General features: G+C 38.9%; 1 protein-coding gene across 2 annotated transcripts in view; it reads right to left on the reverse strand.

Moving 5' to 3' along the window:
- Nucleotides 1–1,277: 1,277 nt before the first annotated feature.
- Nucleotides 1,278–22,244, reverse strand: part of cpped1 (calcineurin-like phosphoesterase domain containing 1) — a 24,007-nt gene continuing 3,040 nt past the window's right edge. The window contains exons 2-4 of one of the 2 annotated variants that reach the window (XM_027137745.2): nt 20,292–20,510; nt 13,002–13,424; nt 1,278–2,511 (exon numbers count right to left, since the gene is read on the reverse strand). In XM_027137745.2, coding sequence (XP_026993546.1) covers nt 2,288–2,511; nt 13,002–13,424; nt 20,292–20,510 — 866 coding nt within the window. In that variant the 3' untranslated portion in view covers nt 1,278–2,287. Of the gene's footprint in view, nt 2,512–8,587; nt 9,081–13,001; nt 13,425–20,291; nt 20,511–22,244 lie in introns of those variants that run through there. The other variant, XM_047817739.1, reaches the window with a different exon arrangement.

A 22,244-nucleotide genomic window follows, 5' to 3' on the forward strand; every position in this document is an offset into this window, starting at 1 on the left:
TCAGGTCCGCACTTGTTCAGGAAGAAACGTGTGCATGTACTGTAATTTAGCCAGTGATGACATGATTGGTTTCCACAACACATGTGTACCATAAGTAGCAAGGGAATGTTATGGGACACAGAAGATGTCAGATGCCTTACTGCACACAATAGCACAAATATAAAAATAAAAGTGCTCTCTATGTGCATTTGTGATGGTGTAGGATGTAAGCAAATGCATCAAGGTTCAACAGACTCTCGTGTGTCTGAACTAGAGCAAAACTACAGGGGTCTGAGAACCACCGTACTCCGATTTTGTGTTAAATATCTACTGTAATGAGTTCTTTAAACATTTTACAACAATTAAATACATTTTAATCTGCTTATGTAGAGCATCTTTTGGTGCATTTGAATCATTTCAGAAAGATTGTATTTACGAGTCGGGCAACACAATAAAGTCATAATTACGAATGGGAAATTCTCTCTAAAAGAGTCTGGAGTGTGTCAGTCAGAAACATGTTGGAATCAATGAATACAAATCATTTGAAATGGAATATTTCCTCATCTCGATACGATACAATACTGTAAGTAACAATGAAGTCCGCAGTGCTTCATGAACTGTTTAAATCTATAAAATAGCAAAACACCTGGTACAAATTCTTTGTTCATTATCTAGAAGAGAAAAAAAGTGTTAAAAATCCTTGCTGTGTTTTTTGTAGTTAATTAAGCGAAGGTGCACCTACATCTCGCTCCGAACAAAGTGACTCAAACACACCTCAGGCTGTAATTGTGACTTCCAAACTTACACTTATGACTTTTTTATGTTGACTTATGTTGATAGATGTACTTGTGTGTGTTATTATAGAAACGGGTGTAGTACTGTAGAACAGTGCTGTCAGAAAAAATATCTACACGCTCTGACCAATTAAAATAAAGAATTAATCAGAACTGTGGTAAAAAGTTCACAAAACATTTATCGCAAACGTAAAGTCCAGTGATATAAAAAAAATAAAAAATAAGAGAGAATGAGTTTCTAGTGGAAATCTGGTTAATATAAGAGGAGAAGAAATCTCTCTTATTCTATGTCAAAATGATCTATTTCAATAGATCTATAGATTTAATACATTTCTTTAATCAATTTTAAATTTATACCAAAAATATATAAGAATCCATATGGATTCTTTATGTTGGCTTCTTCTTAGCTCGGTTTCACTATGGGGGACAAAAATTTTGTTTTTTTTTACAGAAATGATTATTCAGGTGAACACATTAAAAGGTGTAAGAACAGTGTTAACAATGTAAATAGAACAAACTGTTTATTTTAATCCCTGTGTCAGTCCCTTTATTTACATCCCTGCCATTGGGCACAGATCTACCAACAGGAGGACCCACAAAGGTGCTTCATTAAAAAAAGGTTTCTATTCTAATCATTGATATTATATTTATATACAAATCAATTTAATCAAAATATAACAAAAAAAAAGATGACCTGTGGAGATACAGTGCATTGATCCCTTGTGATGCTCTCCTTCGTAACTGGCAAGGTTGGATTTGTAAGTTACAAAGGCAGATGGAGCTGAATGAGTACACACTCCCTAAGTTCGACAAAGAATTCTTTTTTTTTTTGCCTGCATCAAATCATCAAATTGGATTTAAAACCTGAGAGATAAAACCACAAGTGTGAGATGAAAATCAGCAAGTTTTTGATGATGGAATGAGTCTCTGGAAGTTACAGTCTTAACTGCCATGTCTTTCGGTGGTTGCCATGGAGATTGCCTCCTCTCACCTCTTGGAGTTTGGAGAGCGTAATGGGCTTGGACACAGAGGCTGAAATCACCAAACGACCAGCTCCAACTCTACTTCCATTTGCTGATTAGTGTGATTAGGTGATGTGGGTTTAGAGGAATTGGAGCATCTCGGATAAATTTTTCTGATTCAAATGTCACGATGTTTGATTAAGGTATGAAAAAGGAAAAAGAGAAACAGTTATGTCACTATTGCTTGGAATTACATCTCCAAACTATTTGTTTCTGACAGGACAGACCCAAACATTATAGAACGTAAGGAGTTTACAGTGCAGAAAGGAAACGGCACTCTGATGACACCTTAAGACAGTTAGATTTCTCTGCTTTTTTCTCCTGCTGTGTGCAGAAGCTTATTATTCAGATGTCTTCTGGATATTGACACGGAATGGCGGCTGTTGTTCAGAGGCAGCGCCAGTTGAAAGCAGACTTTGTTCTTTTCTACTGATCTAGAACCAACAAATCTAATCCAAAAAAAAAAAGACCCACAGAAGGTCAAACTTTCATTTAAGATAAGAGTTTCTTCAGATCTTCATCTATGCCTTTCTCACTCAGCTGGTCCAGCGTGTGGTAGCGATGGATGATCTTATCAGCGGTCACCACCACCACCCGGACCCCGTGCGCGTCCTTCCCCAGCTGACAGCCGATAGCTGAGCTCACCACCATGTCCAGTCCTGCATGGCAGCCGCCTGCATTACGATGGTAGTGACCCGAGAACACGGCTTTGACACCTGAAACAGATTTGAGGGGAAGAGATCCATTAATATTCTGCTTAGCTTCACACAAGGGAGGAGGATAGGTCAGGTCCAATTATACTAATTGATTAGCGTGGATGATATGCATATTAAACGGCACTGCCGATTAATACTTCGGGGGCATTATCTTGACGTTATTTCCAAGTTACTGATTTCTACTGGCTGATAAAGCAGCGAGAAGTGACGGACATTTCAAAGAGCGCCGGCCATGTTGGAGACCTCTCGAGAAATCTATTTTCTGTGTTGATCTGCATAATCATGGGGAAGGTTTTCATCTCACCTCTTCATTTCACCAGCCAACACAGTTCTGCTGTTATAGAATGCAAAGCAGTGGACTGATCACCACAGAGAAGGCCAGACAGATGGAGAGGCACAAATCTTTCTTTTCTTTTGAAGGAATGCAGGTTGAGCAATTTACAATAAAATCGTTCAAGACTTTCGTTGCATACTTTACTAACAGACGTAGTCAGGAATGCAAACTGCATACTTCGGCACATCTAATAGTGCAATGAGATTTAAGGAAGACTCTTACGTGACACAGGCACAAAAGACATCACAACGGAATTTCAAAATATTAACAAGAATGCAGCAACACTACAGCCTTTACTGCTTGTAAGCTTTTAAACCGTGATTCCAGCGTAATGAGTGTTGGAGACAAAAATCTATTTCTTTCCTTTACTCTTCACAGTGTGAGATGAAATGTCACAAGCCAGATATTCCCACCGTAACTACCTGTCAATCGAGCTTTTTACCTGGATTATTCAGATACTCGTTAAAATGTTTGCTTAAAGTACAGAACATGCCACAATCTAATCATCGTTAGACAAGCTTCTAAAACGTGCGACTCTGCGTCTGGAGAAAAAACTAAATTGAGGAATGCAGCTGATTATGCAGTGAGACACGACGGCAGACGCCATCATCCTTAAAGCAATTACAACTCCGTGTTGCAATACAGCAGAAATAACGCAGCATGATGGTTTTTTTTAAATGATTATTAATCAAAAGGAAAGCATTCTAATATTTTTTTTCCCAAAAGTTGGAAGCTGTTTTTATCATGTGAACCTGTCTCTACTGATGGGCTATGATTCAGACCTTGAATTAAGCATAAACAGGGAAACACGATATAAGCAGAGAGAAAACAGAATACTGTAATTATCTGGAGGTGTAAAACTGGACTGGGTGTAGGAGTGTGTTGAGGTGATCACATCAATGGCTATTTACTCAATGGACCAGCAGTGTGGAGAAACAGTAGAAGTGCATATGGTGTGTATTAATGTGCCAGAGAGCGTGTGCTCTTCAGACAAGAATCTTCTGTAAAAAAAAAACAAAAAAAAAACTACCATCATACTGCAGCTTGGAACGTAACAATGCATGAAAACCCACTGCTTTATTACTGAGTAAGCTATTAGAAACTAGCCGATGGGAATATTGGGATGTCTTTACAATGGTCACGCTTGTAAAGATAACGTGTTCGTGTTCAGAACAGTGAAACAGTAGGTGTTAGTGGGTGTGTAAGGACCACATTATTATGTGTAAGAAAAATTCCTCCAGTCTTATATCTGCTGACATCTTGTTAGACCGTGTCTGGGTTCTGAGTTCAGATTTTCGACTCTGAGCTGAAACAGGATGTGTATGTTCTCCACAGCTCACTAATGGAAAGCTGAATTAACAAGCTGTGATCGTTTCACTACAAAGCGAATCGCGGGGATCGATTTTTCTCTGTGGCTGCCCTAAAATTATAAAGCGCAGAAATAACAATCAGAGCAAACTGCCTAGCAGCAGCATTATTGTGCAAACTTGTAACTACCAGTTCTGCTCACAGACTACCAGCTGGCCATAGAAATAGAAGGGAAAAAAAATCAAACAATCATGCATTAGGGAAAACCACCAGAAAAAAGGGGAAATATAGCCATGAACATAGAACAGTTTCACAAAGCTGACCGTGTTTAAGTGCTTCCATACACACACACATATATATATATATATATATATATATATATATATATATATATATATATATATATATATATATACACATATAACAAGTACACTTCCCTGGTGTTGCTTATAATTTTACAATTTTCAAACAATCTGACTCGTGAACGTGCTGTGAACAGCGATACCTCAGTAAATTCTACCACCTGAGGATCGCTGAGCATTTAAGCTGAGCAAGCCTAAGTACAGTATGTCAAAGGCCTGAGAAAAAAACATTCTGAAAATAAACCGTCACACAAACTGAAATTAAGTTCTAATGAACAGGGAAGTACAACAGCGGCCTGGTTTCTGTTCCCCTGAGACTCGCTCACTGTGCCGCCGATGACTCTATTCATAGGCAGACGGATTTTGCGGCTACCTGCCAGATACGGATGATATGTTAATTCGGCTGCTGTCTTTTCTCCAAACAAATCGTTGAGAATTTATTTCTTAGTCAGAGAGGCTGTATGTGTGTGTGTGTGTATATGTGCGTGTTATCGTTAGGCCTCTCGGAATTAATCACCTAACTATGCCTATATATAATTTGCATGACAGAAGGAAAGACAGAATGATCTGTGGGGAGACCATTACTTATGCTGCTCATATATCTCAGTCATTTATCCCCACGAGTGCCTTTATGAAATGCTCAATGAGGGACGGCCTGCGCATTGTGTGTGATGTAAGTAATTAAGATCCCATCCAAACGTACACTGATGCAGAACAGGAAATCGGGTTGGTTTGAAATTGCTCTGACAAAGGATCTGCAGCTTTACATAAAAATAGAGACAGAGGCATTTGGACGTTTTTCCTCAAGCTGAGGGACCGAGATCACAGATGGCTGTGGAGCTTTGACTGAACAGGCTTTGACAGAGCATTAAAAAAAGAAAACGCATGTAATAACTAATCTTGCTCACCAAAATCAAAATGGCTATTAAGTATGGAACACGATGTGGCATGCTATTATAAAAAAGAATCCACTAGCTGAAGCAGACCTTTTATACTACTGCCATCCTAAAGCAAACTGCCAACAGTTATTCATTCATTTTCTACCGCTTATCCGAACTACTCGGGTCACGGGGAGCCTGTGCCTATCTCAGGCGTCATCGGGCATCAAGGCAGGATACACCATGGACGGAGTGATAACCCATCGCAGGTCACACACACACTCTCATTCCCACACAATCATACACTATGGACAATTTTAAAGAAATGCCAATCAACCTACCATGCATGTCTTTGGACCGGGGGAGGAAACCGGAGTACCCGGAGGAAACCCCTGAGTCACCGGGAGAACATGCAAACTCCGCACACACAAGGCGGAGGCGGGAATCAAACCCCCATCCCTGGAGGTGTGAGGCTAACACGCTAACCACTAAGCCACCGTGCCCCCTGCCAACAATTACAATATGTAATTTATTAATGAACACCACGTCATGCTTTATAACCATTTATAGTTCTACTTCATGCCTGTGGAACATCTGAGACAACTTCCCTTTTAATATGTTAAATAAATGTATAATCAGTTTATTATTTTTTGTGACACATTAATGAATGAGTTGTTACAGTTAATATGATAATGTATAGAATAAGTGCATGAATACAAACCTATCATTTGAATTCCATCTGGAACTATTTTCAGAGCTGCTCTGTTACAGAAAATTCAGGAACATGTTCAGATCTGAGAATTCAACAACACTGTGGTGTGACACCAAACTAACACCATCATCTACTGCAGTTTTTTCAGTGGTGACGATAGAGAACTGTGTCTCTAAGTGGAAGCATGTGAGACTGTGAGACACTTTTGGAGAACTGGAGATTGTAATTACTATATACATCGACCACATATCCATAATAGAAGCCCATAAAGAGCAACATAGAGGTCGGGGTCGAGCTCGTCAATAGAAAGTCATCCTATAATATAGCAAATCTTTGTGGTCTACCTGTTATTATCTCCATTACGTCCCTGAGCTCAGCCCATTCTTCCTCAGCTGACCAAAACAGACCAATTTTCCAGTGATGACAAATGCCCTTGGTTTACTCACACTCATTAACATCAGCTTGCCTTAAGCCAACAGAGATCACAAAGGAGAGAAACAGTTGGTTTATTAGCTTGGTACAAGTCAGCACCAGCAGCTGAACGATCAGACACAAAAACAGAGTTATTCTACAGAGAACCATATTCTCTCTTATTGTTTTGGACAGAGAGCCATGTTTACGGTGAACAGGTCTTGACAGAGTATTAAAAACAACAAAAGACCGGCCTAATCTTGATAACCAAAATCAAAATGTCTATTAAGTAAAGAACACGATGTGAAATGGACTATTTTTTCTCTAATATTTTAATTTGTTTCACACTACAGCAAATTGCCAACAATTGCAATACACAATTTATTAATGAACTCCATGCTTTTGAATCATTTCTAGTTGCATTTACAGCTGTGAAACCTCTCTGAAACAACTTGGATCCTATTATCGTTACAAAAGCCGTTCCTTCACTAGTATCGACTTCTCCTCTCACTTGAAGTTATGAAGACAAAAATGCAGCACTTTCCCATGTCAGAAAATCTACTATTAATATGTTAAATAAATGTACTTTGTTTATAATTAGCCACGGTTTATGTGATACGAGTCCTGGGGAATGAGTTGTCACTGTAAGAATCAGGAACAGTTTAGTGTGTGATGTTTACTGGTGCATGGGCACCTCAACAATTTTACAAAAGTACTTAAGTTTAAGTGATGACCAGAGGCATGTGCTGGGGCAAATATTGTAGAAACAGCGCCAAAGCATTTAATTCTGGTGATTTTGAGAGGAGCATTTATGTATGTATGTATGTATGTATGTATGTATGTATGTATGTACTGTATGTACGCATGGATGTATGCATGTATGTACGCATGTATGTATGCATGTATGCATGTATGTATGCATGTATGTATGTATGTAAGCATGTATGTATGTATATAAGCATGTATGTATGTAAGCATGTATGTATGTAAGCATGTATGTATGTAAGCATGTATGTATGAATGTATGTATGTAAGCATGTATGTATATAAGCATGTATGTATGTAAGCATGTATGTATGTAAGCATGTATGTATGAATGTATGTATGTAAGCATGTATGTATGAATGTATGTATGTAAGCATGTATGTATGTATGTACGCACGCATGTATGTATGCCTTCTTTCCGCAGCTAACAAGCTAATGCTATCGATCAAATCTGTTCCAATTAGATCTGGAAAACGGGATGCTATCATTCAATTAAATACAGATTCACATGCTACTAATTATCATGTGACTTTAAGTCAAGGTTTACATGGTGAAAAGTGAAGGGAGGAGGAGCACAGCGAGAGAGGCGGGGCATATGATTGAAGAGGATGTGCAGGAGATTTTCTCTTCGGTTGGTGTTATAATCAACCTTTATGTTTTAAATCATTCTAATGATGTAAATGATATCATTCAAACAACTGGAAAGTTTTTTTTTTTTTTTTTTTAAATATATCTAACTTAATCTACACACAATGCATCAGGTGATGATTTACCAGGAAAATTTTACCTGGGCTCGAGCTTCTGGTAAGAATGATAACATATAAAACCTATCATTGAATTCTATCTGGAACTATTTTCAGAGCTGCTCTGTTACAAAAAATTCAGGAACATGTTCAGATCTGAGAATTCAACAACACTGTGGTGTGACACCAAACTAACACTATCATCTACTGTAGTTTTTTCAGTGGTGACGATAGAGAACTGTGTCTCTAAGTTGAAGCATGTGAGACTGTGAGACACTTTTGGAGAACTGGAGATTGTAATTACTATATACATCGACCACATATCCATAATAGAAGCCCATAAAGAGCAACATAGAGGTCGGGGTCGAGCTCGTCAATAGAAAGTCATCCTATAATATAGCAAATCTTTGTGGTCTACCTGTTATTATCTCCATTACGTCCCTGAGCTCAGCCCATTCTTCATCAGCTGACCAAAACAGACCAATTTTCCAGTGATGACAAATGCTCTTGGTTTACTCACACTCATTAACATCAGCTTGCCTTAAGCCAACAGAGATCACAAAGGAAAGAAACAGTTGGTTTATTAGCTTGGTACAAGTCAGCACCAGCAGCTGTACATCTAAACAAACAGTCAGTCACGAAAACATGAGTTATTCTACAGAGAACTATAATCTTTCTTATTGTTTTGGACAGAGAGACACGTTTCATTCCATGATGGTATCCATCTTGAAAGCGCAGAAATAAAACCTTCACATTAAATAAAGTTTCAAAACAAACTGAGGTTTTATGTTCGTTCCCATCACGTGATGCCTATAAAGAAGGGGAGCATGAGAGCTGACATTTTCCTCTGAGGGGTTCTTACAGAACAATGTTTAGATTCTTCAGTGCTGCTACAGGATGAGTGCAGAGGAGACATTAAACCGGGCTGTGGCTCATGAGCACCTCTGAGTACTGAGCCGGAAATCTTGCAGTGAGTCACGGTGACAATAATAGATGGAGCAGTCTGCCACTGAGTTCAGAAGGTACACTGCTTCCAATTAGGACAGCACGAGGGCCCTGAAACATTCACAAATATATTCATGAGATCCATCAGGATGTAAAATAAATTAGAGGTGTCCTCCGTTGGCCGAATGATATACTGAACTGAACGAGATTAAAAAGAACCGAGTGATTTTCTCAGTGAGCGAGAATTATATGGATGTAACGTCCTTCTCCTCTGCTAGCTATTTTTTACATCATGCCTTTAACCCCTGAGGTAAGACTTTGTGCAATATACATGTAGACATGCTATCATAATACATACACTGTGTGAGATGATTCTGATTCTGCAATTCTGTGACAAGACACTGACACACAGTCATCATCATACTGTGATCCTAAACACTGGAAGATCGTTAAAAATGATAGTTAATAGTCCAAACTACAACAGTCCCATATTTTACAAAGACCAGCTTTCCTCGGGGTGCAGGTCTCAAAACAGAAAATCTTCCTACAAATCGTAATGCCTCATACCAAACATGGATTAAATCATTAAAAACAGCAATTTTCTCACATCTCCAAAGCCTGAGACAGCATAAGGGGATTGATTATTGGCAGTGGCCTTCTGTAAGTCATGAACAAATGTTTTCTTCTATCCAGCATTTTGTAAACAGAAAACTAAAAATGTGGGATTTAACTGTGATTCACTAGAGTCAAAAGTTTGTGGACACACGACCAGGACACCCTTATGGAGGTGTTACCAAAACTTTTGTCACAAAGTTGGAGGCACACATTGATGCATGAAATAAACTTGGTTCTGACCTTCACCGGCAAATGTGCTGTACATCATACATCACTAACTTCAGAACATATGCCGTAAAATATGGCCATAAAATATGACTCTCACATGTATTACTTTAAAAATTATGGTAAAAACGTCTCCTATATACAGACTACGAGCTCATGAGTGTAGGTTCATAATTCATGCAGTAGGGAAGTACCAAATAACTGTTAAGATTTAATCTGCACCACATAACAGCAGACTGATCTACAGAAGATTTAACCTGGTATTAAACTTTGTTTTCGAAGCTGATACTAACACAGACTGGGATCTACTGTATATCATGATACATTATGACATCCTAAACAATTCCTAACTGTATCATGTACTCTGCAGCATCACCTTCCTTCCCTGCTCTTGCTTCTACACTATACAAAATACACATATTACTCTCCTCTAACTCTGAACTGGACTGTGTGGATCGGCAGCTTGTTCTCAGTTTCAGTTTGTGTTGCATTCACAAGTCCTCTGGCAGTGCACTCATCTGGGAAAGACAACCTCTGTTTTTGAGTAGAGGCGCATAAACAAACCTGAATAAGAATGCCAGGAAATAGAATCATAAAATTACACCAGACTGAGGCTGAGGCAGAAAGACAGTGATTTTGTTAAATAAATGATGACGTATGGGGCAGTAAGTCGTTCTGTTCCATCTCAACATTTCTTGGCAATAAAGTGTTCTTTCTTTGTTTATTATTTTTATTAAACAGCTGTATTCTGCATTACTTGCTTAAAAAAAAACAACATTTTTAATAATTAAATATATCAGTTCATTTTTTTCTGTCATTTAAATAAAACGATCAACAAAAAGTTGCACCTACTGCATACAATGTAGATATTTCAAATATTAATGAAAAAAGAGAATCAGCCTTCAGTTAAGCATTGCTTAGTGCAGCTGTCCAACATCTGAGCACTCCGAGCATGTTCTTGTACGACGGAGCTATGCGCGAGAAATTAATATCGAGACGTTTCAGAATCAATATGGCCAAATGATTGATTTATTTTTTTCTCCTTCAACTAAAATAGTTCCCAAAGAAGCCACAGCTGGATACAACATTGGCTGTTGCCATGCAACAGACTGTATGACCCCACTAAGTGCTATAACAGTTACAGTGTAATGGACTTTTGCTAGAATTAGAATTTAGCAAACACAGACAAGGTGAGAGATAAAAGTGAAATGTACCAGTGCTGTCAGTAATTACTGTAAATATCAGCACTCCGATGAAATGAACAGACTGGAACTGCTGAGTATTTAAAGAACAGATACTGAAATTAATAGACAAATCAAATTTACACAATACATTTATATAGTAAAGAAGTGTGTATATAAGAGGGGACAACCTTGTATGGTAACTAGTATTTATTTAAATGCATATGTTGGGGCTACATGTGTTGGTCTCCGATTATATGACAAAATTCTGAACCCATAAAAAAATCGTGTCATCTTTTAGAATTCTATTGTTGTAAAGCTACAACCCGTATTCTGGAAATGTTGAGATAAATTTTTCAATTTGAATAAAATGAAAACAAAAACTTTCAAATCACATGAGCCAATATTTTATTCACAATAGAACATAGATAACATCATACATGTTTACACTGAGATGATGTGTAAACTTTTTTTTTTTCCAGGTCTTTCAATGGTGTAGCATCTCCTCTTCTTTTAGAAAGACTTCTGGAAATAGAGGTTATGAGTTTCTGGAGTTTTGGTGTTGGAATTTGGTCCCATTCTTGTCCGAAATAGGCAGCCGATTCAGCACCCGGACTCTTCTAAGACGAAGCCATGCTGTTGTAATAGCTGCAGTATGTGGTTTTGCATTGTCCTGCTGAAATACACAAGGCCTTCCCTGAAATAGACATCATCTGGAGGGGAGCATGTGTTGCTCTAAAACCTTTAGATACATTTCAGCAATCATAGTGCCTTTAAAACATGCAAGCTGCCCATACTGTATGCACTTATGCACCATCAGAGATGCTGGCTTTTGAACTGAACGCTGATGATACTCTCTCCTCTTTAGCCCAGCGGACACAGTGTCAGCGACTTTAAACGAGAAGGTTACATTTGGACTCGTCTGACCATAGAACACTTTTCCAGTTTGAAACAGTCCATCGTAAATGATTCTTATCCCACAGGACATGACGGTGCTTCTGGACCATGTTCATATATGGCTTTCTTTTTGCAGGATAGAGCTTTAGTTGGCATCTGCAGATGGCGGATCGTGTTTACTGACAGTGTTTTCTGGAAGTATTCATAACTCATTAACACAATAAAGCTGATGAGTGATGCGATGTCATCTGAGGGCCTGAAGACCACGGGCATCCAATAAAGGTCTTCGGCCTTGTCCCTTACGATCAGAAACTTCTCCAGTTTCTCTGAATCTTTTGCTGATGTTATGCACTGTAGATGATGAGATTTGCATTTGGAATCTGTCTGTGAGGAACATTGTTTTTAAAGTATTCCACAGTCTTTTTACGCACTCTTTCACAGATTGAAGAGGCTCTGCCCATCGTTAATTCTGAGAGACTCTGCCTCCCTTTTATAGCTAATCATGTTACAGACATGATATCAATTAACTTAATTAGTTGATAGATGTTCTCCCAGCTAAATCTTTTCAAAAATTTCCTTCCTTTTCAGCCATTTATCTCTATCACAGTGCCAACTTTTTTGAGAACTGTAACAGGCATCAAATTTGAAATAAGCTCATTTAGTCGATAAAAGTGTAAAATCTCTTCGTTTAAACATTCGATATGTTATCTATGTTCTATTGTGAATAAAATATTGGCTCATGTGATTTGAAAGTCTTTTCGTTTTCATTTTATACAAATTTAAATAATGTCCCAACATTTCCTGAATTTAGGTTGTAAATTACAAAACAGAATTTCTGCTTGGTTTTGCCGATTTGGTCATAACTCCAGTTACTATCTCACAAATTTCCTAGATCTTGGATCTAAATGTTTTAATTTCACACCACATTACCTTTGATCATATCAGCCTTGCCAAACTTACTATAGCATCAGTCGCAGCAGCAGCCTGTGTACTGGGGTTCTGCATGGTCACATTATTAGAGACAGTAGCATTACAATTGAACTGACAGACACAACATGAATGCATGTGTCCATTCAGCTTGAATTTGGCCAGCTGATGCTGCTCAGATACGTACCTGCTTGGCAGAATCTGTGTATCAGATTTTCTCTCTTGGCTCTCTGCAGATTGAAGTAGTCATCCTCCTCGTCTGGAGAACTCAGGTAGAGTGGAATGTGCTGGAAGACAATGACATGCCGTGCTGAGCTCTTGGCTGCTTTCTGGAGCTGTTTCTCCAGCCAGACCTCATGTGCTTCCTCCAGCTGAGGGCAGCCTGATGCGTCAAAGAACAGTTGAGAATTCAACACCAGGCACAGCACTCCACCAACCCAGAAACTGAAGTAGTCATCACCCCAGGCACGGCAGTATTGCTCCACTGTGTCCAGAGTGGGAGTGTTGCCAAGGTCATGGTTACCGCTGACAAACACGAGCGGAATTTCTGGATCAGTGTCCCGCAGGACATCCTTCAGGTCCCTCTCCTGCTCCTCTCTGAATTGGCAACCTGAGGAATGCACAGATTTTTTTTTTTTAAACAAATGACATGACCAGTTGCGGATGATGAGTGTATTCCTGTTATTTCATTAAAAAGGGGTAAAATCTAGGAGAAATTTTGTGGAGACAAACTGTCTACAAGTCTGTATTTACATAATAAAAATACATCAATATTACATCATTAAGTACTGGAGACTCTCTCTTTTCACCAAAGCTGTCCACCATGTCTTCGGAGCTAATAGTGCTTCCCACATATAGGTGATATTTGTGCATGCCACCCAGGCAAACTGACTAGACTACACATTATTAAATGCATTTTATTGTTAATCTGTTGCACCATGGTTTATATTTGGTGGTGACATGAACAACGGTCAGTGTTGAGGAAAGGAGGAGAAAGGGAGGGAGAAGGCAGAGGATGGATGGAGGGAAAGGAGAGAAAGTGCCGTTCTGCATATAGCAGAAGCAACATAGCGGTTTTCACCGCACCAAGCATACATCATCTGCAGTCAGTACTGGCTGATTAATTATTAGCGTGTGTTCTTACACTAGTATAGTAAATATAACACGTAAATATCTGTACTGGCTGCCAATTTGTTCTACATTTTACTGAGTGTAAATCGTACTACTTTTCTACATTCTAGATTTAACACAGTTCGTTAAGTTCATTAATTTAGTGAGATTTACACTCAGATTCTAAATGCTTTCAGGCAGTTACAACTTCTACAAGATTTGGATCTTAATCAGAGTCACAACAAGCGCCGCTACAATAAAGTAAGCTACAGCTCCATGTGGAGTGAAGTTGTTTAAAGATAAAACATGTTCAACAAAGAAAGATATTTCAAATCAATATTTCATTTAGCCATGGGTTGGCACTTCGAAATTATTGATAAATTCGGCAATTTTGTTGCTATTAGCGGTGTTTAGTCTTGCATGAGAGCTGGAATTTCTTACGACTACACACATTTATCCTTGGGATTTCAACTAGTCATGGTTGGGAGAGTTACATGAATCCGGTTTGCACCAGTATGCAAGAAGGTCTGATGCTGATTCGCAGTCATTAACCTTGCTTAATGCTAGATTAACCTTATTAAACATATAATCAGGGACAACAATATTTGAGACAAATATTAGATTAAAGTAATCTGTGCAGAAGTTTTTTGAACACAAGGTTTAATAAAGCTGGAACATTCTGATATAACACAAAAAGATCAACAAAAAAAGACAAATGTATGTCCTGAAAATATAAGATAAATAATATTACCCTGAAGTGAATTGACAGCTGCAACAACGAGAAAAGCAACAAACATAACCTTTTTTCTACAGCATCCATTGTTCTAAAATATTTAAATGAATCACTGAAAATGTGTACAACTGATCCAGCCTTCCAGCAACACAACACCAAGCTACCTATACTTAGTGTATATATCCAAGTACAACGTTTTGAAACTGTTAATGCCATCCTGCTAATTTCCCTGGGGTAGATTTAAAGCTCAATGAGGAAGGGTGAAATTACAAAAAATAACACTTAACTAGCATCCAACTACACAAGAGAGGTTGAATTTTAAAACATACATTCACCAGCCATGTTAATAGAATCGCCATATTCATGCTATTGTCCAATCCTCCATTCATGTGACAGTAGCGTAGTGCATATTATCATGCAGATACGGGTCAAGAGCTTCACTTAACGTTCACATGTGGGAAACCGTGATGACAGTGACTGAGAGTGGCAACTCCGCCAGCATAAGCGTCTTGTTCATGAGAGAGGACAGGACTGGTTTGAGCTGAAAGGAAGGTGATGGCAACTAAAATAACCACTCTATACACCGATGGGGAGCAGAAAATCAGCTCAGAACATCTTAGGAAAGCATCACAGAATGAAACCTTAAGGCAGATAGGGGACAACAGTGAAAAACCACATCAGACTCCAGTTTACAGGCAGGAAATGGATTCTGGGGACGCAGTGGGCACAGGCTTACTGAAACAGGACAGCTGAAGACTGGGAAAAACAGCATGCAGCACTAACATCCATAAAAACCAACAACAACAACACAGGTGTTTCTAATAATGTGACTGGAGAATGATCAATATACTGTGCTGTCTATGGAAACAAATATGGAGTTTCAGTGTCAGTTTGTTTAAATTTAAAAGGCGTATTAACCAAATGCACACAAAAAAAGCTAATCTGTGCAAATGAAATAGCTGAAGCCGTGGCTTACTGTTTGAAGGAAGCTATTTTTGAAAATTATTTGTTTTGTGAAGGTAGCCAGATTTGGAGCTATTTTCCTTTCTCTCATCAGAGGTACAGAGTGTTCGACTTTAACAGCTCCCCATGTCTCCAATCAGTGACAAACTGCAAAGAACCCCATTACAAGCTCTCGCACTCGCAACAGAGATCTCTATCAGTCAGGCACACAGAGAACTCGTCTCCCGCTGGTCATTCCAACTGCTCATTGTTCAGAGAACTTCATTTTCCCCCCACACCAACAGCACCTGAACCTGCTCACATATGCAGATTAAGGAGTGAAAAGCATAATGTCATCCTTGCCCATTCCTCCAAAGTCCATGAGCATCTAATCATCTTCCAACACGAGCTTGCCTTCTGGAGTCTGGAATCTGCTTGGATATCACATCCATCAACTCTAGCACACAACTGACACACAACTCGCTGTGGTTCATGATAAGATGAGAAGAGAATGTTTGAGAACAGCTGCTGGTGGGAAAAAAAAAGGAATGCAATTTGGTCAGCAGTCATGCTTGAAGTGGCCGGCGTATGTGTTCAGTGAAGGTGAATGATTAATGGGTCCCTGAGCGAACCTTCACCTTAGAACCTTCCGGGAATAAAAAATTCATTTTAAATATCTCTAAAGAATAAAATCTCATCGACATGTTTCAGTTAGGGGCATGGCTACAACAATTTGTTTATACAGTATAAACAATACTGAAAACAATGTGGTATTATTATGTTTGCTGCAACAGGTTAGTTTATAATTTAAAGAACATACCAGGCTAAATCTATAAATATTACATTTCTCCATTGTTTTCAATAAAATAATACTATATCGCGGTCTTGCTAAACAAATAAATGTTTTAATGTTTTAACATGGCGTGGGGGGGGGGGGGCGCTGCACGGTGGCTTAGTGGTTAGCACGTTTGCCTCACACCTCGATTCCCGCCTCCGCCTTGTGTGTGTGGAGTTTGCATGTTCTCCCCGTGCCTCGGGGGTTTCCTCCCCCGGTCCAAATACATGCATGGTAGGTTGACTGGCATCTCTGGAAAATTGTCCGTAGTGTGTGATTGCGTGAGTGAATGAGAGTGTGTGTGCACCCTGCGATGGGTTGGCACGCCGTCCAGGGTGTATCCTGCCTTGATGCCCGAGGACGCCTCAGATAGGCACAGGCTCCCCGTGACCCGAGTAGTTCGGATAAGCGGTAGAAAATGAATGAATGAATGAATGAATGTTTTAACACACTTTTCAAATTAAAGATGATTCAGTATTGGACAGAAAAGCAAAGCCAAAACCCATAACAAGCCTTCCAAATAAAATATATAGAGTATATATCTTTGTCCAGGTTCATGCTTTACCAGAAACCAGACATAACTGTTTTCTCTGACCACTTTAAAGCAAGACAGAGAAGTGAAAATGTCAGAAGGATGCAGTTGATTTCGAAGTTCAGAAGAGAAGCTGCATGATGGATGGGTCATCTCATGGATCTGCCGCAGTCGGGTTGCGTGACCTGTCACTAACCGACTGTTTAAAGGTCTCCACATCTCCCCACAAGCCCCAGCTGTGCCTTTACAGCCCACTCATTATATCTTTACCTTATAAAAAGCAGCCACCACACAGAATATAGCTGCAGGGCTCAAATAACATCAAGGAAAATAAAACTATAAAGCCTGAAGAATCTCAAAAGTAGATGATATCCCTCCTGAGAAAGTTCAGAACTCGGATGTATAAAGGATTTGCACAGAAGGCGCTCCACACGAGTCCTGTCCCAGTCTACCCTTTTCTATAAAAATGAAAAAAAATAATAATATTCCCATTTTAAAATATACTGCAAGTCTTACACTGATTTGTATTCTATTCATATCACTCTAAAAACAAAAAAACAAAATAAAACATGACTCACACTGGGATAACAGCTCCACACCTTTGAAAACAGAATTTCAAACACAAGTTCAATGCATCAGAAACAGGATGATGCATCGAGAATGAGGGGATTTAGGTGTCCTATAGTACCACTGCATTTGCTCTATGCAGTTATTGTTTCTATGTGTAGACGAAATAAGTCATTCATACAGCTGTGGAAATGTGAGTTTATACAAAAGTAAGGCACAAGAGAAATTAATTATTGTTTCGTCTATTGCTGGGTTTCACTAATTCACGAATGTGAGCGTTTCCCGCCTTCTATTAAACCTGACTCCTCAGCATCACTAAGCCCTTAATCAGCATTTCTAAGCCCTTTAAAGGAGGTGAAATAGTAGAGCAAAAGCTTTTTAACATGGTAAGTATTCCATGGCCAAAAATAAGGAAGGAAAAAACAAACAAAGATTCAGTGCAAAGTACTGTGCTCTGGGCATTGAGAAGGCAAGAAATAGCATGAAAGTCTAACAGTCGTTTTAAAAATAGTATAGCCTCATATAAAACAACACATTAAACATGCGACTCCAAATTCATGTTAAACACGAGGCACATCCAGTGATGAAATGACTTTATACCACAGTGGTGTTGGATTCATTTCCTACAATGGCAATGGATGTGACAGTAATGCAGACTGCAAATGGCAGGTTTACATTAATGAGCTCGTATTTACATACATTATCACATACTCTCACAAAGCACTTTATCAGGAACATTTATCGAGAATGCTACGCTAACACTGGGTAAGCAGTCGCAGATCTATGTGGCATGGATCAGACAACATGCTGATACATTCCTTTGAGATTCTGCTCCATGCTGTCATGTCTGCATCATGTGATTCCTTTCAAGTGCACTTTCACGTCTTATACCTTGTGACATGCCGCATTAACCTCCCAGAAGTAGCCGTTAAAAGATGGTAAATTAAGGCCATGAAGTAATGCACATGGTCAGCAACAACATGTATAGTCTGTTGCATTCAAGTGATGTTTAAGTGGAATTAACTGGCCAAAAGTGTGCCAAGAAAACATTCCCCACTTCATTATACTCCCTCCAACTGCTTGGTGTCAAGAGGCAGGTTGAGTCCATGGATTAAGCTGTTGGAGCTGAATTCTGACTCTACCATCTGTGAGCCTCAGGAGAAATCAAGATTCATGAAACCAGGCTACATTTTTCCAGCCTTTATCTGTCCAGTTTTGGTGAGTCAGCTTTCTGTTCTTGGCTGACAGAAGGGGAACCTGGTGGAGTCTTCTGCTGTTGTAGCCTATTCACCTCATAGTTCACCGCATTCTGAGATGATTTTCTGCTCACCACAATTGTACTCAACTGCACATCTGTCAGCTCGAACCAGTCTGTCCAATTATCGACCAGAAGTTATACAGTCTGACTTCTGTCACCAACAAGGTGTTTCCATCTGCAGAAATGCTGTTCACTTGATGTTTATCTTAGACCAGCGGTGTCCAATCTTATCCACAAAGGGCCGGTGTGGGTGCAGGTTTTCATTCCAACCAAGCAGAAGCCACACCAGAGTCTTCTAAAAGCCAAGAACAACTGATTAAACAGGTGGAATCAGGTGTGGCTTCTGCTTGGATGGAATGAAAACCTGCACCCACACCGGCCCTTTGTGGATAAGATTGGACATCGCTGTCTTAGACGGACCTCTGTAAATGCCGGCTGTGTATGAACAAAGCAGCAAAATCAGTTTTCCTCATTTTTAAGGTTGATGAGGAACTATCTACATGGTTTTTACTTTTTTGTAATGTAGATTTGTAAATACATTATGCATTGTAGATAGGAAAAACTAGTTCCAGTACTACAGTATATAATACACCATATGTTTACTACTTTTGTGTATTTTGTGCATCCTGCTTTTGTGTAATGTCTTTTGTGTAATTGTTTGTTTGCACAGTATTTTGTCTTGCACTGTTTGCACCAGGTTGCACAGATGCACTTTATGTGGCTCAGACTAACTTACTTAAGTCCTTAAGCTCTGTGTTGTTCTATGTCACTCTGTCTTTGTTCTACTTTGTATGTAGCATCATGGTCCTGGAGAAAAGTTGATGTACTGCGTCATCTATATATGGTTGAAATGACAATAAAGGCTTCTTGACTTGACACTCCTACATAATATAAGACAACAGATTTATAAACTTGCTATTTAACAAAGTACAATCAAACAACATCGGTTATTTCACATGCATTAAAAACATTTGACCTTGATCCTGCTGCTTCAATTGGAAAATCAAATCTGTTTGGCTGTTAGTTACAATGTTAGTTACCTCCAATCTCGGATGGATGAACTGATAGAAAAATAGACGGATGGGCAGACAGATGGCATAGGGCCCTGAATTCCTGAGCATGGATTAAATGAACATTTCTGTACTATACACAGGAAGAAAGCTATTGGATAAATACTATTTCAGACTATTTTGATCTGATCACTTGCTCTGATCTTGACTCAATAATTTTATATAAATCCTACAAGTGTTCAACTACTCGTTCTTGAGGTGTCAATCTAACAAGAATATTAGACAGACAGACCGAAGGACAGCCTGGGAACAGCCTGAGAAACAGTTCACAGAACATGATGGTGTTTTTGTAACTTGTAAACATTTTACAACCACAAAATTGAAGTCTACCTGCAACATAAGCGTATTATACCTCACCCATACACTATATAGCTAAAGTCATAATAAAACACTAGTTAGTTGATATTGACTTCCTGAACTGTGATCTTACCTGGCATGGCATGGATCAAATCCCCACAGAGGACAACAAAGCGTGGCCGTGGCTGCAGTTTGTTGATGGCTCCGACAGCCTGCTTGGTGAGCTGCACCTCTTCTGCCCACTCATCACCTCCTCTATCACAGTCTCCCACCCTCCATGCCTTCATCAGCCCCAGCTGCGGGTCAGCCGCCTGGATGAAGCAAAACGGCCCCGTCCACTGCTTCTCCTCATCTGTGGAAGACAGAAGGCCATGTCTGCTGCAGCACTGCCAGTCAACGGAATACATGAATAATTCATTTCTGTCTTTGTTTCTGTCCACTGATGGTGAGCTTTGCATGATGAATTGTTTTACATGATCCAGCATTACATAAGGCACAAAGCAAGTATTTTCAAATATTCATAAAAAGCTTTATCTTCATTGACAGGAGGCTTTGTTCACTCAGTGACCCGTCAGTAAAGAGCTGAGAGAGCATGTGGGAAAAAAGCTGCTGAGCAAAGGACTTGTTTAAATATATAACACTACATACACATAAAAAGCATCAGCTCTTGTGGTAGAAGAAAGAAATGAAGGTAGAATTGCAACCTTCCACCTCATGAGGCCCAAACTGACATTTTAAAAGCCTGTTGGCCGACGAGCGTTCGTCTTCGCTCTCATTAAAACACACTGTATTAGAATCCCCAAGAGTGCTCCAAGTGGCTCTGCACCATGAGAGATCATTGTAGAAACATGCTGGGAAACATCACATTACTGCACTTTAGTGACATTTAAAAGAAGGCCAGCCATTTTAAGCAATTTAATTAATAATCAATTTATCCACTGATTTCAGATTAAGACAAACAAGCATTATAAAATATTCATCATCACTGACAGGTGGCTTTGTTCACTCTCAGTGTTGAGCACGAAGATATTACCTTTTACATTATATATATATATATATATATATATATATATATATATATATATATATATATATATATATATATATATATATACCTTTTATATTGCAGTGCAGTGGACTGGTTTAAATACACATCCTACAAACAACACATCAGCTCCTGTACTAGTAGAAACAAATGAGAGTAGAATTGAAACCTTCCACCTCATGAGGTTTGGTGTACAAATCCATACTCAACCTCTCAGCAACCCGAGTACTACACTTCTATACATGCTCTTCATGCATCCTTCTCTTCCTCCCACATGAATTTATGGTAATATCTTGGGCAGAGGAGAAAAGTCGTCGATCCCTCTATTGCGAATGAAAAAATAACTTGTTCAATTTGTTTTACTATCATCATTTAGTGAGAAAACAGCAACTCTTTGAAGCAGATAAAAGGACACAAATGTTCTGACTACAGAACAAGTCATTAAAACATTAAAGCTCCTTCCCTAACTGCACAGACTGGTGCTATTCCAAATGACTGATGCTATTAAAATGAATTTTGCTTCAAAGGGAATAGCTGTCACATTTACAGCCTGCAGTTCTTCAAGGGATGCACTATAATATATATATATATATATATATATATATATATATATATATATATATATATATATATATATATATATATACACATACACACACACACACACACACACACGTACATACAATTTTACAAGCTGAGCAAATCTCCTAAATTAGTCTGAACACACCTACAAAGCTGAGCATTTAGCATCATCTGTATATTCACTAGTACACACTGGACAAACTCCAATTTCAACCTTATGTCCACACACATTAAAAATAAATTTTTGAACAATTCAAACCTTAAAGATGAATCCACACATCATGAAGACCGTATTAGTGACTGATGAGACTTTAAACAAATCAATTCAAAAGCAGCTCAATATCCCATCATCAGACCCCAGCACAAGCCTCACTCTCTTCAGGTTACCGAATGACGAAGCAATCACGCGCACAACAAATCACAAGGAAGACATTCCTACTTCTGGGATAAGAGGAAAAG

This window comes from Tachysurus fulvidraco, chromosome 8 (assembly GCF_022655615.1).
Source record: "Tachysurus fulvidraco isolate hzauxx_2018 chromosome 8, HZAU_PFXX_2.0, whole genome shotgun sequence".
Classification (NCBI taxonomy): domain Eukaryota; kingdom Metazoa; phylum Chordata; class Actinopteri; order Siluriformes; family Bagridae; genus Tachysurus; species Tachysurus fulvidraco.